The sequence below is a fragment of the Opisthocomus hoazin genome, chromosome 30 (genome assembly GCF_030867145.1).
Source record: "Opisthocomus hoazin isolate bOpiHoa1 chromosome 30, bOpiHoa1.hap1, whole genome shotgun sequence".
NCBI lineage: Eukaryota > Metazoa > Chordata > Aves > Opisthocomiformes > Opisthocomidae > Opisthocomus > Opisthocomus hoazin.
Window position 1 is genome coordinate 2,894,817 of NC_134443.1, and position 18,893 is coordinate 2,913,709.

The 18,893-nt window shown below is 51.5% G+C and overlaps 1 protein-coding gene across 1 annotated transcript; it reads right to left on the minus strand.

Annotated features, from left to right (window-relative positions):
• Nucleotides 1–17,820: 17,820 nt before the first annotated feature.
• On the minus strand, nt 17,821–18,624 carry LOC104326417 (uncharacterized). The gene has a single exon (XM_009931198.2). The coding sequence runs from the start codon at nt 18,622–18,624 to the stop codon at nt 17,821–17,823; it is 804 nt and encodes a 267-aa protein (XP_009929500.2).
• Nucleotides 18,625–18,893: the final 269 nt, after the last annotated feature.

Genomic DNA, 18,893 nt, shown 5'->3' on the forward strand with positions numbered 1-18,893 from the left:
CATGGCAGAGTGATGCTCTTCCAAGACCGTTCGTACAGAGATAGGCAGCTGCCAACATAAAGCCTTAAACCCTGAGCACTTGGCCATCGGCGGGACTCCAGCCCGTAAGAAAACACTCCTTTGCCTGTGTCTCCATCAAGGGCATGGCCGGGAGCAGCAGGTGCTCCAGCTCATGGGAGAGACATCGTGGGGGTCGGTCTCTCTGCGGGAACTGTGCTAAGCAACGTGACAAGTATGTACCCCAAAAGACTGCGGGGTAAATAGTGAGGCCGTCCTTGCCCAGTTGCCCAGTCATCCCAAATACAGCCCTGAAGTGAGTCCTCCAGGGCTGGGGCTCTCCCAAAAGCTCCAGCTCCAGGGGACCATAAGCTGTGAAAGCAGCCCCTGGGCTGATCCAGCTTCTGTAGAAAGCATCCGTGTGCCAGGCAGCCCTTGCTGCAGAGAGCCTGCAGTGACTTGCTGCCTCTCGCCTCACAGTGCCAGGGTAAAATTTAGCTCCAGACCACGGTCTGCATCTCATTTACAACCCACTTAATTGCAGGGCTGTCTTGTGCCGCGCTGACGGTGTCAGCAGTTGTACGTGGGCGGCACAGGTTGGCTCCAGCAACCCGTCCTCTCCCAAATACGCTGCTACGAACCCAGCGCTGCCTGGGAAGGTTGATGCGGAGCGTGATCTCATCTGGCTTCGTACCGTATCTGGCGATCTTGGGACGGTGCCTGAGCCCTTAATGAAAGCTGGCACACCCTGCATAGCAGGGAGGGCTCGTTACACCCCCTTTCCAGGTGAGCAAACCTGGGGTCATTGACTTCTCGGAGACCACACAGAGAATCGGCCCGGAGCCAGGCGTCCTGCCCCGGCTGCCTCGCTGCAGCATCCCCACAGCCCCCGTGCCTGCTTCTTTCTCCGGGAGCCCTGGGGCAGCCCAACCCCATGCGCAGCTCGGTGTGCTCTGTCGGGGTTGCAATGCAGCCTGGCACCCAGGCCACGCTGCTGGGATGGGCGGTGGCTGTCCCAGTCCCATCGAGATGTGTAAGAAGTGACCTTCCCACGGGAGGGAGCTCACAACCCCGTTGGCCATGACCACCCGGAGCTGGTGTCACCGGCCATCCCCACACTGCCATCACCCTTGGGAGCAGGCTGCCCTGTTCGAAAAGCAGCTCAGTGCTCTTTCTCCTTTCTCGCAGAAGAAACCACAGCTCTGCTGCCGTTGTCGAAGCCGGGCAAATGTGAATCCAGCCTGGGCTCGGTGGCAGGCTGTATGGGACATGTGGAACAGCCTCAAATATAAGATTAAACCTACCTTTTCTACAGGAAGTTATTTTGTCTACGACATTTTCTAAGCTTTGGCATCACAACACCTGACAAACTCAAAAATCACCTCAGTGACAAAGAAAAAAAATGCTTTTGGAAGAAGCTAAAAGCAAACTTCCATATAGGAAGAGAACTTCTGGTTAGCTTTTGTTGTGATCCGAGGAGATGTCTCCAGTGCAAACCCCCGTGCGAAGCCCCGTGCTCCCTGCTCGGGTCCCTGAGCAATGCCTGTGGAGAGCAGGGCTGCACGCTGACCTACATACGTCTTTCCCAGGCGTGCTGGTAAACATCCTCCCCGGAGAAGGGTAATGAGGGAGGCTCCCTGGGAAGTGCAGCAATGCGGAGAGGCAGCCAGAGAACAGGACTGACCGGAAGAAATCCTTACCCTCCACCCACTCCCCGGCAGCCTGCAAGGAGCTTGCACGGAGCTGCTCCCACCAGTCCCATCCGCGCCCGTCGACTGGTCGATGCAGGTGAGCAGGGTGAGTCTCCCGCCGTTTCTTTTTGTACTTGAAATGAGCTTTTATCTTTTCAGGGTCATTTTGCAACTGGTTCTTCCCAGCAAGGCTCGGGGCAGCAGGGACTAAAGACACAAGCACAGGATTAGCTGCCCGGACTCCCTCCGCCCAGCCCCGAGCGCAGTGGATGTGTAGCCGCGGCACTTTCCTTAGCTGCAAGAGCTGATTCATTCAACCCGACAAGTGCCTGAGATGGCTACAGGGAGCTTCGTCCTTTTAATTTAAGTAGGGAGTGGGAAAGTGGAGAAATGAAGCGAAGGAAGGTGAAAGTCCCGAGAGCAGCCAGGGCGGTGGGCAGCCCAGCTTGCAGCATCCAGCAAAGGGAGGTTTCTTTTTACCCCTGGCAAAGAAATTTAGCAAGGCTGAAACAGAACTGAATATGTTTTGAGTTATTGGAAGGGAACACCGGGGTTTTCCTGCGAGCAGAGCTGCCCCTGCCAACTTGCTGTGTCCTCACACTTTGCTCCTCTCCAGGACCGGAGACATGTCTAAGCTCATTAAAGCCATCACTGACATGATGGAGAGTTACCAGGGCAATGCCAGGAAGGGAAAGAAATCCGAGCCGTTCAGTAGAAGTGAGTTCAAGAAGCTGATCCAGCAGGAGTTTGCTCCTGTCAAGGTAACTTTATGGGCTTGAGGGTACAAAGATGGGTGGGATAGGTGCTGGGGTGACATTTAGGGGTGGCCAGGGGTGATGAGGGGTCCTGCAACACTCACACCACATCCAGGGTTGGAATTGGATTTCCCCAGTCTTTGATTTTCCTGGGTTTGAGCATTGCGGACTTTTTCCTTGGGTTCATATTGCAAGGCAGCAAAGCTCCTGTGCACCCCTCCTGGTCCCACTGTCCGCATTTTCCTGCAGGGAAGGGGAGGTGGGGGGTGAGGAAGGGGTGCCTGGTCCTGCTGTGCCTCAATTTCCTCCCTGGGCAAATCCGGGTGTAATACCATGCTAAGAAACCTTTGCATCGGACTCCACGCAGCCTCCGCTGCCCGCTGCAACTATTCTCTTTGTTGCGCTCCCCTTGCAAGAAGGGGACCCATCCCTTGCTTCCCCACCTTGCCCCTTTGGGAAGGTCTGATGGGCTCCTGTCCTCTCAGAGGTCACCCACCAGCAAGTACAGATACATCACCAGCCTGCCGGATTCGGACACCGAGCCCATGAACAAGAAGGAGCGGGGCTCTGCCAGACCCTGTGTGTATTGAAGGACGGCGGCCGCTGCTCCTGGGGCACAGAGACCAGGAGGTAAGGGAGAGCTCAGGGAGCACAGCACTCAGGTGAATCTCCCGAACAGCGTTTGCATTGCCTCGTTAGGCGGGGACAGATCCTTCCTCGGGACTGGTGTCACCTTGAGATGGTGCATGGCTCCCCAGGTCTGCTTTGTCCTTCACGGTTGCCCCAGCAAGCCCACTCCATCAGCGAGGATGGGAAGGAGCCAGGAGCTGAGCTTCAGCTCCGCGGGGACCCAGAGAGTATTTAATCAGCTCTAATAACTCCAACAGAATTGCACAATCGGGCACAAGCTTAGTGCAAAGCAGGGTGGGCGGTGGGGAAATGGGGGCTGATGGGGGGCGATGGGGCCTGCCAGCTTCAGCAGGGCTTTTGGGTGGTTGCAGGCGAACTCCCCCATGGATTTTCTTCCCTCTCCTGTAGGATTCCTGAACTGCCCCGTCAGCGAAGGACAGAAGCACCGGCAACACGTGGGCACAGTGTGATCACCTTTTGGGCGCTCTCTGCTCCTCCGTTGCAGGCGATGCCTGTCCTTGCACTGGTGGTGGGGAAGATGTGCAGACCGGCCCCGCTCCACATATTACCTCCATGAGGCAAAAATCACCCCGGGTCTCTCTTTTCATCCCAACACTCCATGGGTCTCTCTTTGGGGTGCTTTGCAAATGCAGATTGAAGGCTGAGGGGGGTGGGTGAGTGGGGGCAGATTTGCTGTTTTCTTCTTGCAAACACAACGGCAGAGCGATGGCTGACGTATCAACCCCTTCCTCCATGAGCTCATTTTGCTTTTAATGAGTAGAAAGTGAAGAATCACTAGTCAACATGGCTGGAAGGACCCATACAATTAGCTGACTCAGGCTGTACGGTAATAATGAATGAAGAGTGGCAATTCTTCAGGGAAAATTAAAGGTCTGTGGCTGGGAGTTCATCTCCAGCTCATTTCGAGTGAACGGCAAAATTCCCATGGGTACAGGGGGGGACCAGAAATACACTTCATGTTCAGGACGTTTCAGTCTAAGAATTGCAGCTGGGGCAGCATGCTGGCTTTCTTTTCTATTAAAAAAAAGGAAGCCTAGCCCTCACTTTTTTGTTTTGGGAAAGCCTTTATTCATGTCTTTGTGTAATTAACCTGGACAGAGCTATGTAAGAAATACTACTGCCAGTGAGTGGCCAGAGGACGAGGAAACAGGACTGCTTTCCTCAGCCATGGTCAGTTAAAACATTGCTCCTGAGACATAAACCATAAAAACAAGGCTGTTTTAATAGCAAGGAAGGGACAGTAGAAACCCCAAGTTTCACTGGAAAAATGTATTGCAGATAGTTATCGGTTCTGTAAAATTTATATTCCCATCTGCAAGTTTTTGGAAAGTCAGGGGAAGACAAGTAGTTTCTGACAAGGATTCGCTTTATGATCGCTTTACTACGTGGATGGACGTTTTCTGCAGCCTCTCAAGCTAATGAGCGCAGGATCTGGTCCTTCAGCTGCTACCTGTCTGAATGGGTTAATACGTCAGATGTCTTAAATCCGATGTTTCTGCTTTGTAAATATCCAAAAGGAATTATTTTAGGACTTATTTTTCTCCTTCTTACATAAACGGTTGTAATACCATAAAAAGCAATAAAAACTGCACAAGAGGATGTCTGCCTGCTTTTTGTGAGTCGCTTGGTGATGACCAGTAGCCTCCCTGGGTAAGAGCTTGCTCAAAGCTGTGTAAAAAAAGCTGTCGTGGTGGGGAAACCCCAAGGGCACAGGGCAGGAATACAAAGCCCTGGGGGTCTGGGGGTGCCGGGGGCACCCAGGGACCAGTGCCACAGTCCGGGTGTAAGGCCCAGGCAGGACATGCTCTAGGATGGGGAGATGTTCTTGTGCTTTCCTCATGACCTGGGACCCGTTGGTCCTGGCTGATGGAGGAGGACGGAGCTGGTGTGCGCTCAGGGATAATCCACACCGACGGTGGCTGCTCAACAGAGCATCACGAGGGTTCAGAAAGAAACCAGCTCTCCACATATGGCATGAGCATGTTTGTTAATCCAGCTGCACCCCTACAGTGTGCGTGGAAAATAAGGACGAGGAGTTTAAGGAAATGCCAACACAAGAGAGATCTCAGGAACTTCATGCTTTATTGTCTCATGGGCACCTCACGGGGCCAAAGCACAGCCTGGTGCATCAGGCGGAGACAGCAGGGAAGCACAAGTGATGCCCCTTCCCCAGGGACCGATGGTCCTGGAGGGCAGAGGAGAGGGTTTGCAGCTGGGCAGCCCCGGGGCTTGCAAAGCTTTGGGGAGGCCGGAAGGAGATGGTCCATGCGTGGCCTTTGCTGCTGGAGCTGGGGAGTGCGGGACACTCCATCACTTGAGCTTCTGCGAGGGCAGCTGGTGGACCTGCTGCTGCTGCTGCTGCTGCTGCTGGCACTGGATCTGTGGCTTCCCATGGCAGCTGGAGCCACCGGAGCTGTGACAGCCACCACCGCTGCCAGAGCTGTGACAGCCGCCACCACCGCCGGAGCTGTGACAGCCACCACCACCGCCGGAGCTGTGACAGCCGCCACCACCGCCGGAGCTATGGCAACCACCACCACCTCCAGAGCTGTGACAGCCGCCGCCGCCGGAGCTGTGACAGCCGCCGCTGCTCTGGCGGGTGTAACGCTCCTGCCGGTGGCACTGGTCCTTGTCCTGGCGGGAGCACATCGTCGTGTGTTGGGTTGACCTGCTGAGAGAGAGGAGCTGTTGGGGGCTGCTGCACGTCCCACCGCCTCCATTGCCCCAGCGCCCCGATCCTGGGACCCCTGTGCCTGTCCCGTTTGCAATCCCCTCCCCATCTCTGCTGTGCAGGGTCCGAGGAGATCCCCAGGTGTGGAGCAGTGCCCTGCATCCACTGATTTCATCAGCTGGATGTAGCCGCACGTCTTGGCCCAGCCACGAGTCGGGTCCTCGCCTGCCTCCACGGATCCTGCTGCCCTGCGAGCATCTCCCGCAACCCAGCAGTGAGGTTTGCATTAAACCTGTGCTCCGCGTCCCTTGCTTGGAAGCGCATCCCCAAAGAAGGAAAATCCATCCGTGCTGCCAGACTTACCTGAGCTTGAGAGGAAATCAAGAAGAGGGAATAAAGGTCCCCAGGACAGAAGCAGTTTTATAGAGATCCTTTTCTCCGGAAATGAGACAGCTCTCTGTCATAGCAATCTATTAATTTAATACCCAATCCCCATCAGATGGCCCCCTGTTTACATCGCTTGCCTGACTCATTCGTGATGGGTATCATTCCTTTTTTATCTGTTTCCTGTACCACGTAAGTATCTAATTGCCAGCCTCACCTGCTCTTAATAGGAAAACCCGTGGGTGCCTGGGTTTCCAAAGGCTCGTCTGTTCGGGGTTTGTTTTGTTAAATTAAATCCAGGCATAATTATAGACCCATCCCATGAGGCTCTGCTCTCAGAGTCTAATCCCTGCTATTGAGCCGACACAGATAAAGCCAGAAATAATCCAGGTAAAAAGGAGTGGAAAGTTGTGCTCTTTTCTCCCTTTGATGTTTGCTCCTAAAGGGCTGCCACAGCCATGGGGACAGCCAGCGGGCCAAGGACAAATTCCTCCCAGGCTTCATCTAGAGAAGAGTCTCACATCTTCAGCAGGGGTCTTCTAGCTCCTCTCCTTGACCTAAAGGGTGTGAATTCCCCCCAAAAGGCACCTGAGCAGCCAGAAGACGGTCTTGGGGACCGCTGAAAGCCTTGCAAGCCCTGCTATGTTCACATATATCTGAGCAAGGTCCTTGAGTGCTTCCTTGACAAATACTAGCTATTTCCATCCTCTTAATGACAAAGATCAGGAAATGAAGACGGAGGAATTAAAAAGCCCATCTGGAGCTGCCTGCTTCATCGGTCTGTCTTCTGGAGCAAAGCTGGAGCTCCAGAGATGGCCCTTCTGCATGTCCCTGCCCTGATTGAAAAGCTGCCCAGCACTTCATCCCCCCACAGAGTGCATCGACCTCTAAGGGCTACAGATCACTATTTTCAAGGTAAAGGCAAGAAAAATTCTGAGACTTGGAAGATAACGTTGGGAGCCACACAAGATCCACCTTGTTGCCAAAAATGGCAAGGTCTTTTGCAGGTCTCTATGGGAGGAGAGGGTAGCACTGGGGCTTGGGCTGTTTGAGCTGAAAGCCAGTGTCCTTCCCAAGACATAAAATAGCAGCTAGTCAACTAGAACTTCTTTCTGCTCAGCACCACTAGTGGCACTGAAAATTAGCTCCTTCCTGCTTTTCCTGGAAGCTGTTGGGTGGCTCCTGTCTGGCTTCAGGTGAACACCCGTTGGCAGGGAGTTGAGCTGGCCCCAGGGTCTCTGTCCTGCTCATGGCCCAGCTTGAGCGAAGGTGGATGTGGTGACAAGGGGATGAAACCTCCCCTGGGGCTACAGGTGTCCGCAGGGCATGAGCGGCTCACGCTGCTCCCATCATCCGAAATTTTGGATACTTGGACTGTCCACCATGGGCCTCCCACCTGGTGGCAATGCCTGTCTGTCTTATCCGAGGGGTCAGCGATGGGGAGGATTGCAAAGCTTTCCTCTGGCCTCACAGACCTGTGGCTCACCCAGCACGAAATGCAGCTGGGATTTACTGTGCTGACTGCCACTGATGTCATAGAATTTCGTATAGAAACCGGTGGCTGCCGCTGTAATTAGCAGAGGAACTGGGCAGACACCCACTTCGAGCTGTGTGTGCTGCAGGCAAAATGCAAGTGGCTGTTGGAGCAAGTTCGTGCATGCACAGAGGGGGCTGGTTCCTGTGCAGGCTGAGTGCGATGTCCACGGGGCTCCTTGCTATTGCTATATCCATCCCTCCTACCACCCAAAATAATAACCAGTGACTAAAGTCTCAAGGACAAGGGCATTTCTGTGCAAGAGTCTTGTGCAATCTGTTTTTGCCTTAGGAGGAGATTAGTAGCAGCTGGGTCTTGCCTGGGTCAGGGGCGATGTTCTGCACAGGACAGTTTAATGCCGATGTGCTTTTCAGGTGATGGCCTCATTCATTCAATGAGAAAGGACAGAGGAGTATTTCCAGTGCAACCAACCATGTACTGAGTTTCATAACGGATATTGTTCTTCTTGCAGTCCCCAGCCTCTCAGATGTGTTTGTTCAGCTTCCAGTTAGAAGCAGAAACCACATCAAAATGGAAGCAGAGAAGCCTCTGCCCTTCTTTATTGTGGTTACAGGAAATAAATAGATCTTTAAACAATAAAGAACTTAGAGGCAAAGGCAAGAATCTCAAAACATATGGCTAGTAATCACTTCTAGGCTTTTCTTGGGGTGAGTGGGGTTAAGAGTAGGGTAAGGCTGCACCCCCGGCTCCCCTCACTCCGCCTTTGTGCAGGGCTGTAACTGATCCGGGCCAGGCTTCTCCCAGCTCCCAGCTGCAAAACCCCTTCCCTGGTTGCCGCCCTGTCTTTCCAGCAGAACCTCTGCCAGCTCCTGGCTGTGCAGGGAGACAGATTTGGCTTCTGTCTCTGCCAGCTCTTCCCTTGACTCTTTGCATCCCATAGTGGAGCTCATGGAGGCCGATACCTGCTGAGTTCATCTGCCATTGGCACATGCATGAGACGCTTCAGAAAACACAAGAAGTCAAGACTTTGCTGAACCCACTAGCTCTGTTTTACACAGAAACATCATTCTCCCTAAAATGCAATGTTGAATGGTCTCCTGGTGGACGTGCGCTGAAGGGCTGGGCGCTTTCTCAGGGCTGACTTCCCCTGGTTAAGATAATGGCCTGCTAGTAACTGTGTGGAGCCTATATTCCTCTACACCCAGCAGCACCCCTACGGTGTGCGTGGAAAATAAGGACGAGGAGTTTAAGGAAATGCCAACACAAGAGAGATCTCAGGAACTTCATGCTTTATTGTCTCATGGGCACCTCACGGGGCCAAAGCACAGCCTGGTGCATCAGGCGGAGACAGCAGGGAAGCACAAGTGATGCCCCTTCCCCAGGGACCGATGGTCCTGGAGGGCAGAGGAGAGGGTTTGCAGCTGGGCAGCCCCGGGGCTTGCAAAGCTTTGGGGAGGCCAGAAGGAGATGGTCCATGTGTGGCTTTTGCTGCTGGAGCTGGGGAGTGCGGGACACGCCATCACTTGAGCTTCTGCGAGGGCAGCTGGTGGACCTGCTGCTGCTGCTGCTGCTGCTGCTGGCACTGGATCTGTGGCTTCCCATGGCAGCTGGAGCCACCGGAGCTGTGACAGCCACCACCGCTGCCAGAGCTGTGACAGCCGCCACCACCGCCGGAGCTATGGCAACCACCACCACCTCCAGAGCCGTGACAGCCGCCGCCGCCGGAGCTGTGACAGCCGCCGCCACCGGAGCTGTGACAGCCGCCGCTGCTCTGGCGGGTGTAACGCTCCTGCCGGTGGCACTGGTCCTTGTCCTGGCGGGAGCACATCGTCGTGTGTTGGGTTGACCTGCTGAGAGAGAGGAGCTGCCAGGGACTTTCCTTTCCCTCTTCTTCTCTTCCAGGGAAGAGAAATCTGGAAGTACATTTATCCAGTCTGTGCAAGATCCCACAATCATCTTTAAACCTTGCACCAGCTTCTCCTACCACCCGCGGGACCGGCCCCCCAAAGCCATAGACGAAGACTCTGGGAGCATCCAGAGCAGCTGGGCAGGCTGACCACACCTGGCTTTCCAAAGCAGAGAGATCTTTCTGCCGAAGGGAGGAGAGCAACAACCCAGAGCCTCCCTCCAAGTCCAAATCTCTCTGCTCTCTTTCGGCATCCTCTGCGCTCCCTCCTTACCCCACCTCCCTTCTCGCAAGCGCCTGCAGAACAAGCCCCAACCCAGTACAAGACGCGGGGCTCAGCCCACTCAAAACCCATCCACCTCCCAGAGAGTTTCAAAGCTGTGCCGAGCTCCAAAGCCCCGCAGCATCGCTGCTCTTACCCGAGATGCTCTTGTAGCGAAGGGGCAAGGAGTGAGTGAGCCTTTCCGGGACGGGAGAGCTTTTATACCCTCTCTGCGCACCCCATCTGGAAACGAAGCACCTCCCTGTTGCAGAGGTCTACCTGTTCATTTAATTTGATGATGGCTTTGTTTTTTTTTGCCTCCCCACTCTTCAGGTTGCTTGCGTGACTCACTGCATCCGCACCGGCTATCGCCTCTTGCTATCGGTTGTCTTTCCCGTGCTGCAGAAACATTTAATTGCCAGCTCTACCTGTGTTTAGCTCCAATGGGGGAGTAGCGTGGGTGGCCCCTGTTTCCACAGCTTCGCCAGTTTGTTTTTGGTGTTGATCACAGACGGAGAGTGCTTTGCGTTTAGGGGGGGGAATTATGTCGTATACCTAAATCACACCATCCTTTTGAAACATCCGGAGGTGCTTTAGTCCTGCAAATACCCATAAACCCCAAGATGTGCCTGTAAGTACGAATAACGCCTCTGGCATGGTAGACAACTCTTCCTTAGCTGCAGTTTGACTGGTACCACTGTCAGCTCGATTCTCTTAACACCAGCTGAAATCCAGGGGAGTGGTGAAGAGAGAGAAAAGACAGCCCTTAAGAAGCTTTTTTTGGTCAAAAGTTTCCCGCTGTCGTTGGTAGGACCAAAAGCAGTTGGGATTCTTATTTTTGGAAGGGGGAAGAGCTGCCCTAGGTAGTAATCCAGGATTAGTGAGGTACATAATTATGTGGTGAACTTTCAGCCGGTGAGTGACGCTGGAGCGGCAGTGCCGATGGTTTTTTTCCAGGTTGTGAGGCAGTTCCGGTGCTGCCATGTGGCGGAGAAGGGCTCCCATGGGTGCTGCCTTCGGTGACGCACGGTGGCCTGGGGCAGCTGCCACACTGCGGGGAGCTGGCAGACCCCGGGGACTTTCTCCAAACTTATGGGAACATCCTTTTTGGAGCAATTTTCCCTACTCCCCAATTAGCTCATAATTGGCCAACAAATCTGGGTGTTCTTGGGATGAACGCACAGACCCACACAAGCCTTCGGGCCAGGCCAGGTACCACGTTGGAAGTGAGAGGTAATTGCAAGCAGTAATTTGAGAGACTCCCTGTACCTTTCCTGTAGCTCTGCTGCATGGGCTAGGAAGTGCTTAGGACCATGGGTCTTGTTTTGCCCTTTTCTGCCATTACTTGTGAAAGACATTTCAGTAATTAAACAGGCAGCAAATAAAAGACTAAAATCAGTGTTGCTAGCTGAAATAGGGAACTGCTGTGATTTTGTCAGTGCAAAAGTCTTTGGAAAATACTGGCTGAAAAATATACCACTTACCCACAGAGATGCTCAAGAATTTGACGTTTTTGGTCCACCTCTCTTGCCTTTCATTTTTCTTTCTTCACGCTGATGCAGTATTTATGCTATTCCCAGATGAAGACCACAGTGAGAGGAAGGCTTCGCCCCCTCCTGCCTTTGCTATTCCTGTTTGAGAGACCCGGTATCCTTGGGGAAGTGGCTGGAAAACTAAACAGCCTCTGGTGAGCTCCTGCTTTGAATGCCTGTGCCTGAACCATCACAAAGCCTCTGCAAGCCCCGAGGGGTTCCCGCAGCCCTAAAAACTTTTGACACATTTGCTGTTACTGAAGCATGGAGGATTTTTGGAAAGGCAGGTGGACAGGGCAGGGTTAATGAATCAGGTACGCAACCTAAATGTTTCTTTTGTATTGCTTAATTGCCACTGTGAACTAGAACAGCATCAGGGCAAACTGTACCCAGGTTTGATCACTTCTGTTTAATTGTGTTTTGTTCTGGCTTCAGAAGAAATGTGGGAAGTAAGCTCCGCGAAAAAAGACTTAAAATATTTTTTGGCTCTCAGCATTGCACTGTATTCAGTTCCTCGTGTTTTAATTATTCTGAGTTCGTTAAAGATCAGCAGCACCCAACCAGCAGTCCTGGGCACCTCTAAATTTTGTGGCTGTCTGCCTTAACATGCCTTGAAAATGGGGGCTTAAGGCAAATACCAGACACACAACCAGCATTTCCAAACGATTCTTACACCGAAAGCAGGCAGCCTGTTCAGGGAGTTCGCCGCTGCCTGCGCCCTTTTCAGCAATGCCAGATATTTCTGATCATTGTGACACACTTGAGAATAATCTTATCAGAACAACTTCCATTTCATGAATGGCAATACCCGACCAATAAATTACACAATTAATTTTAATTACAAGCCAAGAAGAAATCTATCAGTTCATTGTGTAATGCTAGCATCTTGGATCGCCCCTGGCTTGACCCAGGGCTCTTGAAATGCTGGGCAGAGGGTTTCTAGAAAGGCTTGTTGGGGGGTTTGTCTCAAGCATGTGGAGATACCTACCTGGAGAATGGTGCTTTGGGGTCAGATGGCAAAAAAAGGGGGTTCTGCCTTTGCCTATAAGACATTTTCTGCCCCACGGTTGTGTCCATAGCCAGCCCTGAGGACTTGTGCAGTGCAGCCCATGGGTGCTTGGTCGGGGGGTTTGGGTCTCCAGCTCTGTGGGAAGGTGGTGTGGAGGAGAGCTGCCTGCACTGCAGAGGCCTCAGGTGGCCTCCTAAAATGTCAACATTTAAAAATCTGTATTCTCACTCTTTTCCTTTGGAGTCCAGAGGGGAGATTGTGGCAGTGCCTACCCCTGTTGCCCGTGTTGGGGCAGGGTAACTTCAGGGCTGTTAAACAAGAACAAGGTGTCTTGTACTATGACGTGAAATACAAGGTGAAAGAAAAATTGTGAACACAAAACTCTCACGAACTCCAAATTGTAATGGCTCTTGTATAATGGCTCTTGTATAGACACAGACTGACACACAGAAAATAGCGCCAATGTGATGTACACAGTTTATTTTAGCACCCACAGATAAGCTCAGCAGAGGTACAGGATTCACCAGGGGAGGGAGAGGAGACATTTTCTTTGGAGACTGCTGGGAGACATGCAATGCTTTCTGAACTCAGCATGAGATCAAGGACATGCATGTGTATGACATGCATATAATGTCCTGATCACTTCATCTTTGAGGATACTTGATAAATTTGCTGCTGGCAATCCTGTGGCTTTCCATGACAGGATCCACCACTGCTCCCATGGCATCCAGATCCACCGCTGCTCCCATGGCATCCGGATCCACCGCTGCTCCCATGGCATCCGGACCCTCTGCTCCCATGGCAACCGTATCCACCGCTGCTCCCATGGCATCCAGATCCACCACTGCTCCCATGGCATCCGGACCCTCTGCTCCCATGGCAACCGTATCCACCGCTGCTCCCATGGCATCCAGATCCACCGCTGCTCCTGTGGCACCCTTCACTGCTGTGGCATGAGGATCGTTCTTGCCGGTGACACTGGTCTTTGTCTTGGCGGGAGCACATCTTTGCAGACCTACTGGAAAGACTGTCATCTTTGAGTGGGTGCAAAGGCAAGAGACACTGTGATGTCTGTCAGCTAGCAGTAATAGATGTCTAGTTAGATGGGATTATATATAAAGAATAAATTCTCGTTAGAAGTCAGGTTCTTGAAGAAGAGAGAAAAATCAGCAATGCACATCTGCCTGTAGCGGTCCTTGACCTGTACAGAGGACTCTGCTCTCTTCCTTTGAGCAAGTCTTTAATTTCTCTTTTGTGTTTAGCAAATATGTAAGATAGAAGTTAAAGCACTTAGAGATTAGTGAGAAGTGGTGACCAGACAGAGTCCAAAGCTAAACCTGAAGAGTCCTGTCCTCAGACATTTGAACCAGTAAGTTTTAAGTTGCTTTCTACTATTTATGTATAGATGTGGATGAAGAAGACAACCTAGGCAGAAGGACTGAACAGCTGTGGCCAGAGACAGTCACAGAGATGAGGTGTAGAAGAGAAGTGGTCAAGACCTCACGATCAGGACAAAGCTGGTCTTAATTAAAAGTGAAAAAGTTTGATCAAGCTGGACTCACCTCGTTCAGCAGGAATTCGAGAGGAGACGTGAAGCTGAAACGATGAGGAGAACTGAGGTGCGAGATCTTTTATAGGGCGCCGAGTGTTTTTCCTCCGGAAACAAGATGAGCTCCCACTGGAGGGACTTGATTGTTCACCACCCTGAGCACTTTGTTAATTGGAGAGTTTTTACACTGTTGTTTTGACTCATGGTGTTATGAGCAGATCAATATCCCGCCTTTGGGATCGCCATTCCTCTCGTTACTCCATAAAAATGTTAATTGCCCACCACGCCTGGTGTGGTTCATGTGCATGGATGGAGAGGTTTATGGATGGTCTTGCTGCCTTTGACTAAAGCATCTACCTGCTTCTTGTGCCTAATGCAAAGCAGCCGTGAGCCCAAGTTGGCAATGCAAAAATATTAGCGGACGGGAAAGTGGGAGCGTGGGGTGGGCTGGTGGATTGGGTTGAAAAGTGATCCAGAAAATAAAAGCATCGTGAAATAAAAGGGGCAAGAAAGAGAACAAATAAGGCCGTGTTGATGAGTAAGAAAAATCAATGCATTTGGGCAGCTTGGGAAAAAAAATCTAGGTTGTGAGTGGGCGAAGGAGTCGAAAGGAATTAAGGATGCAGGTATGAGCACATAATGGGGCGGCAGAAGCCGAGCACAGAGCCTGGGGCTGGTCTATGTGGGGGGTGCTCTGAAAAGAAAGAGTGTGAGCATCCTCTGCTGAGCCCCGGGGCCAGCACTGGCCCTGCACCGGGCAGATGTGGCTTGGCCCTGGTAGGTTACAAAAGGGGTCATGTCACCTCTGGGGTCTAAATCTGTCCCTGAGATTTGGGGTTGGGTTTTAGAGGTGGGAGACGGCAACACGAGACTTTGAAGCAAACTCCTGCTGGACGTGTTCAGTTGGAATGATGGGAGTGGGCAAACGCAGGTAGTGGGACATGGCAGAAGAGAAGTATCAGAGAGAAACCTATTTCTGAGTAAAGCAGCAAAGAAACACTACAAGGAGTATTGCAGTATTTCACGTCACTCCTTTCTTTGCTCAAAAAGAGACTTTTAACCCAAACAGATGAAATTTAAAACCCTATAGGAGACAGAGAGCATCCAGGCAGGAAGCTCGGAAGGACAAAAGGTCTCCAACAGTGTCCCATTCCCACAATATCTGTTCCTAATATCTGCTATCGATAGCCTTTATCAGGCTTTGATTGGAAAAAAACGTAGGGAAGAAAGTGTCGTGACTCTTTGAGATCTTTCCTCCGTCTGTGCCTCTGTCCCCATGTCTATATTGGGTAGGGCATCAGGATCTGTGTCTCCACTGATCTATCGCTCTGCTTTGGGGAGAAAAGTGTCTTTCTGCCCACTGAGCACACCAGGCCTGATCTCATCCAGGACTCTAGAGGCCACTATAATATTAATAATAGCACAGATTAAATTAAAATAAAATTCAGAGTCAAGGAGATTTGTTGCTAACCGATGGAGCTGAATCACTCGAACAATTGATACATGAGGAAATCAGAATGTGTCTGGTGATATTTCACAAACATCAGAAGAATGAAAACTCTTGTGAAACTATTATTCACGATGCACTAATTACACCCCAGATCACAGGGATGGTGACAAACACGTTTATCATTTCTCTCTGCGATAGAAACATCCACCTGAGCACGGCCTGGTGGGGAGGATGCTCTCACGTGTCAGAGACCTGGACCCATGTTCAAGACAGGACCGTACTGACCCTACAGCTGGTCTCTGAGCCCCGCATATCTCCTGCAAAGCTCCTACTTTTTGAGATAGTCTTCCCTGCATCCCTTGATCCTGTTCTGAATGGATGGCTGTTTTTTTCTTTGGGTATTTTGTTAGTTTTTTGGAAGGAATTGTCCTAATACAAGTAGTATTTGTTCCCCAGTTTGGATCATAGTTTCTGGGTGGCTGATATGTGGTCATGATTCTTCCATATCTCAGTTATTGATTTCGTATTTATGAAGGATATAAATGAAACACAGAAGAAACCCAAGATCATAGAAGGATCTGGGGGACACCTCAGGTACAAGTTCAAACCTCCAAATCCCTGATAGTTGATTTAAATACAAATAAGATCTCTCCTTTTTTTTTTTTTTTTTCAGCTAGATTGCTCATGTGAAGTCCCTCTTGTTAGAGGTTAGCCAAATCTATGTCAAAATAGCTTAAGCAGAACAACTCCTGCTGCTGGGTGTGGGAAGCGGGAGCTGCCCTCTGGAGGTGTCCTCCAACCCTCTCTTCCACAGCTCAGGAAGCTCCAGAAGAGATTCAAAAGCAGATTTGGATGCCTTTGCCATCCCCTCATCCTTTGCTGTGATAGTTTTGCTGACATTTTTCTTTCCACAGAGGTCCCCAAACCTTGCACAAGTGGTGTTGCATGCACTGGGGTAGCTGAGCCACTGCAGTCCACTGCACAGCCTGTGGGGTGGACATTTCGGCTGCCCCGGGGCTGGGCCACCCCACTGAACTGTGCATGGGATGGGAACTGTGTACTCTGCAATGTGCGCCGGCGTTGGCCTCTGCACATGGGTGAGGAAGAGGCTGGCAAGGAAGGCTTGCTGCATTGTCATGGCAGAGCATCTCGGCAGACCCGTGTGTCCACCTATAAAACCTCCATCCCAGGAAGGTGCACCCTGTGCCTCTTGTTACTTCTTTTCCTTATCCAGACTGTGCTGCAGGAGATATCTCCGCCATTAATGTTGCAAAGTGGCTGGTTCTGCGATGTGTCACATCCTGCAGGCTGGGCCAGACAGGACACCAGGAGATAGAGGTGATGGAGGCTCTCACCTGGGCTAGGTGAGGTGTGGGGAGCCACCGGGGACATGATGCTGTGAGTCGTTGACTCCAGATCCCTGCTTTGCTGCAACAATCCTTCCAAGTGATTCCTCTTCTAACCCTACCAGGCCAAAACTCACAAGGAGTTAGGGGCCTTTCACCCTGCTAGAGACAGCGGATCCAGCCAAATGTCCACCTGATGTCTACAAGCCCACTTCTAACTTCCATTTGAAATGTATTCCTGGTGAGATGATCCCCATTTCTCCCTGGGTCAAGTCTTCAGCTCTGAGAGGTCTCACCCCTCTCTGGTCTTAACCAACACCTCTCAGCCATCAGAATGGCACTGAGCATCACTGAGTATCAGTTGCTGAAGACACATAGGTCCTGCAGGAGCTGCCTACCTTGGGGTGAGACAACATCTGTCATACTTGGGATCTCTGAAGGTCTAATGGACCATAGACCTTCATTTCTCTTCCACCAGCTTTGGTATCCCCTCTTGCTCTGCACGAGCTGTGCCCATTCCTATTCCCAAATCCTCTTCCTGCCTTTTCTCCCCAGGGCTTGTTTTGGAGACTTCTGATACAAGTCAAACTGCACTCATTGCCTCGTCAGTGGATGAAATGATGTGTCAAGCAGACCGTCTCATTTATGACTCCCGGATGAATTGTGTGGGTTTTTTCACATTGTGTATTAGTATTTAATTGGTGCGTTGTATAAAGAGTCCGTGGTGAAAACTGTTAGTTACTTCTCAGTGAGGAAGTTGTCTGAAGTAGGAGTAGTAAGACACCAGGTTGAATCAACCAAGAACCTCAGTGTGAGAGTGAATGGGGATGCTGCAAACACCAGCGTTGGCCACAAGAAGGAACTGCAGCAATTCGAAGGGATGAAGTGGAAAACACTGATACAAGTGCATTATGAACCATAATTTTTTATTGCCTCCACATCTGCTGTGAAATAAGGAGATGAACAGCACTTAATATTTCACAGAGACAATGGGTTACACCTTCAAAGCACATTACAAGCAAAAGGACAGGAAGAGTGGAGATCTGTGAGGAACATGGGACGCGTTGACTATCAAGGCAAGAGTGAGAAGTTTCTGTCATTCCTCCCCACTCCTCATGTCCTCTACTTTATCTTCTGGGCTGGCACTTTGCAGACCTGCTTCTGCTGCTGGCTTGGGATGCACTTTGTCACGGGCACGCAGCCTTGCTGCACTGGAGGGGGACAGGTCTGCACCGGAGGGGGACAGCTCTGCACTGGAGGGGGACAGGTCTGGACCGGGCAGCACTGTGGGATTTGCTGTCTTGGCTTGCTGTAGCACGGCTTGCCCCCCTGGTACCCTGATCCGTGGCACGTCTCGGAGCAGACCGACCTCCCGTAGCTGTGGCATCCCCCTGATGATCCATAGCTGTATGTTGGTCTCCTGACACAGCTTGAACCACCTCCAGAGCAAGAACCTGAGGACCCATGGCATCTCTCAGAGCAGACTGACCTCCCATAGCTGTTGCATCCTCCTGATGACCCATAGCTGTATGTTGGTCTCCTGACACAGCTCGAACCACCTCCGGAGCATGAACCTGAGGACCCATGGCATCTCTCGGAGCAGACCGACCTCCCGTAGCTGTTGCATCCTCCTGATGACCCATAGCTGTACGTGGGCCTCCTGGCACAGCTTGAGCCCCCGCCTCCATGGCATGAGTCAGATGCAGCATAGCCATGGCATCTCTCGGAGCAGACTGGCTGCCGATAACCGTAATGCCGGTAGTTGTGCCCTCTCATGCCTTCAACACCTTCGCCTTCACACCCCGAGGAGCAGGTGTTGTAGCCGTAGCAGAAGGGTGTGCGCCGGGTGTCCAGCCAGGACCCCGAAGGATCATACCAGGTTGAATTCAAGTTGAAGTATGATTCTCTTCCAGAAGAGTATGTCATGTTTGAGTTGTAGGGAGAAACCTAGAAAACACATGGCCAGATAGTCTTGCAATTCCATCTCCTCTGTTTTCTGCTCATTTCCCATAAAGCTGCTCTAGAGAGCCATTCAGAGGTCAACCTTGCTTATCCTGAAAGCCTGAATCTAAAGGAAATTTTTGCTGTTGCCCAGTACTGGTCATATTACGCCCAAACCCTTTTTTTGACCTTACCCGTGATTTTTTTCCCCTCCAAGAACAGAAATGACATAAGGCACTGCAACACACAGTGAC

Bases quoted from the DNA above. Each gene is read 5' to 3' on its own strand.
- LOC104326417 (XM_009931198.2), bottom strand. From the start codon at position 18,624: ATGACATACTCTTCTGGAAGAGAATCATACTTCAACTTGAATTCAACC.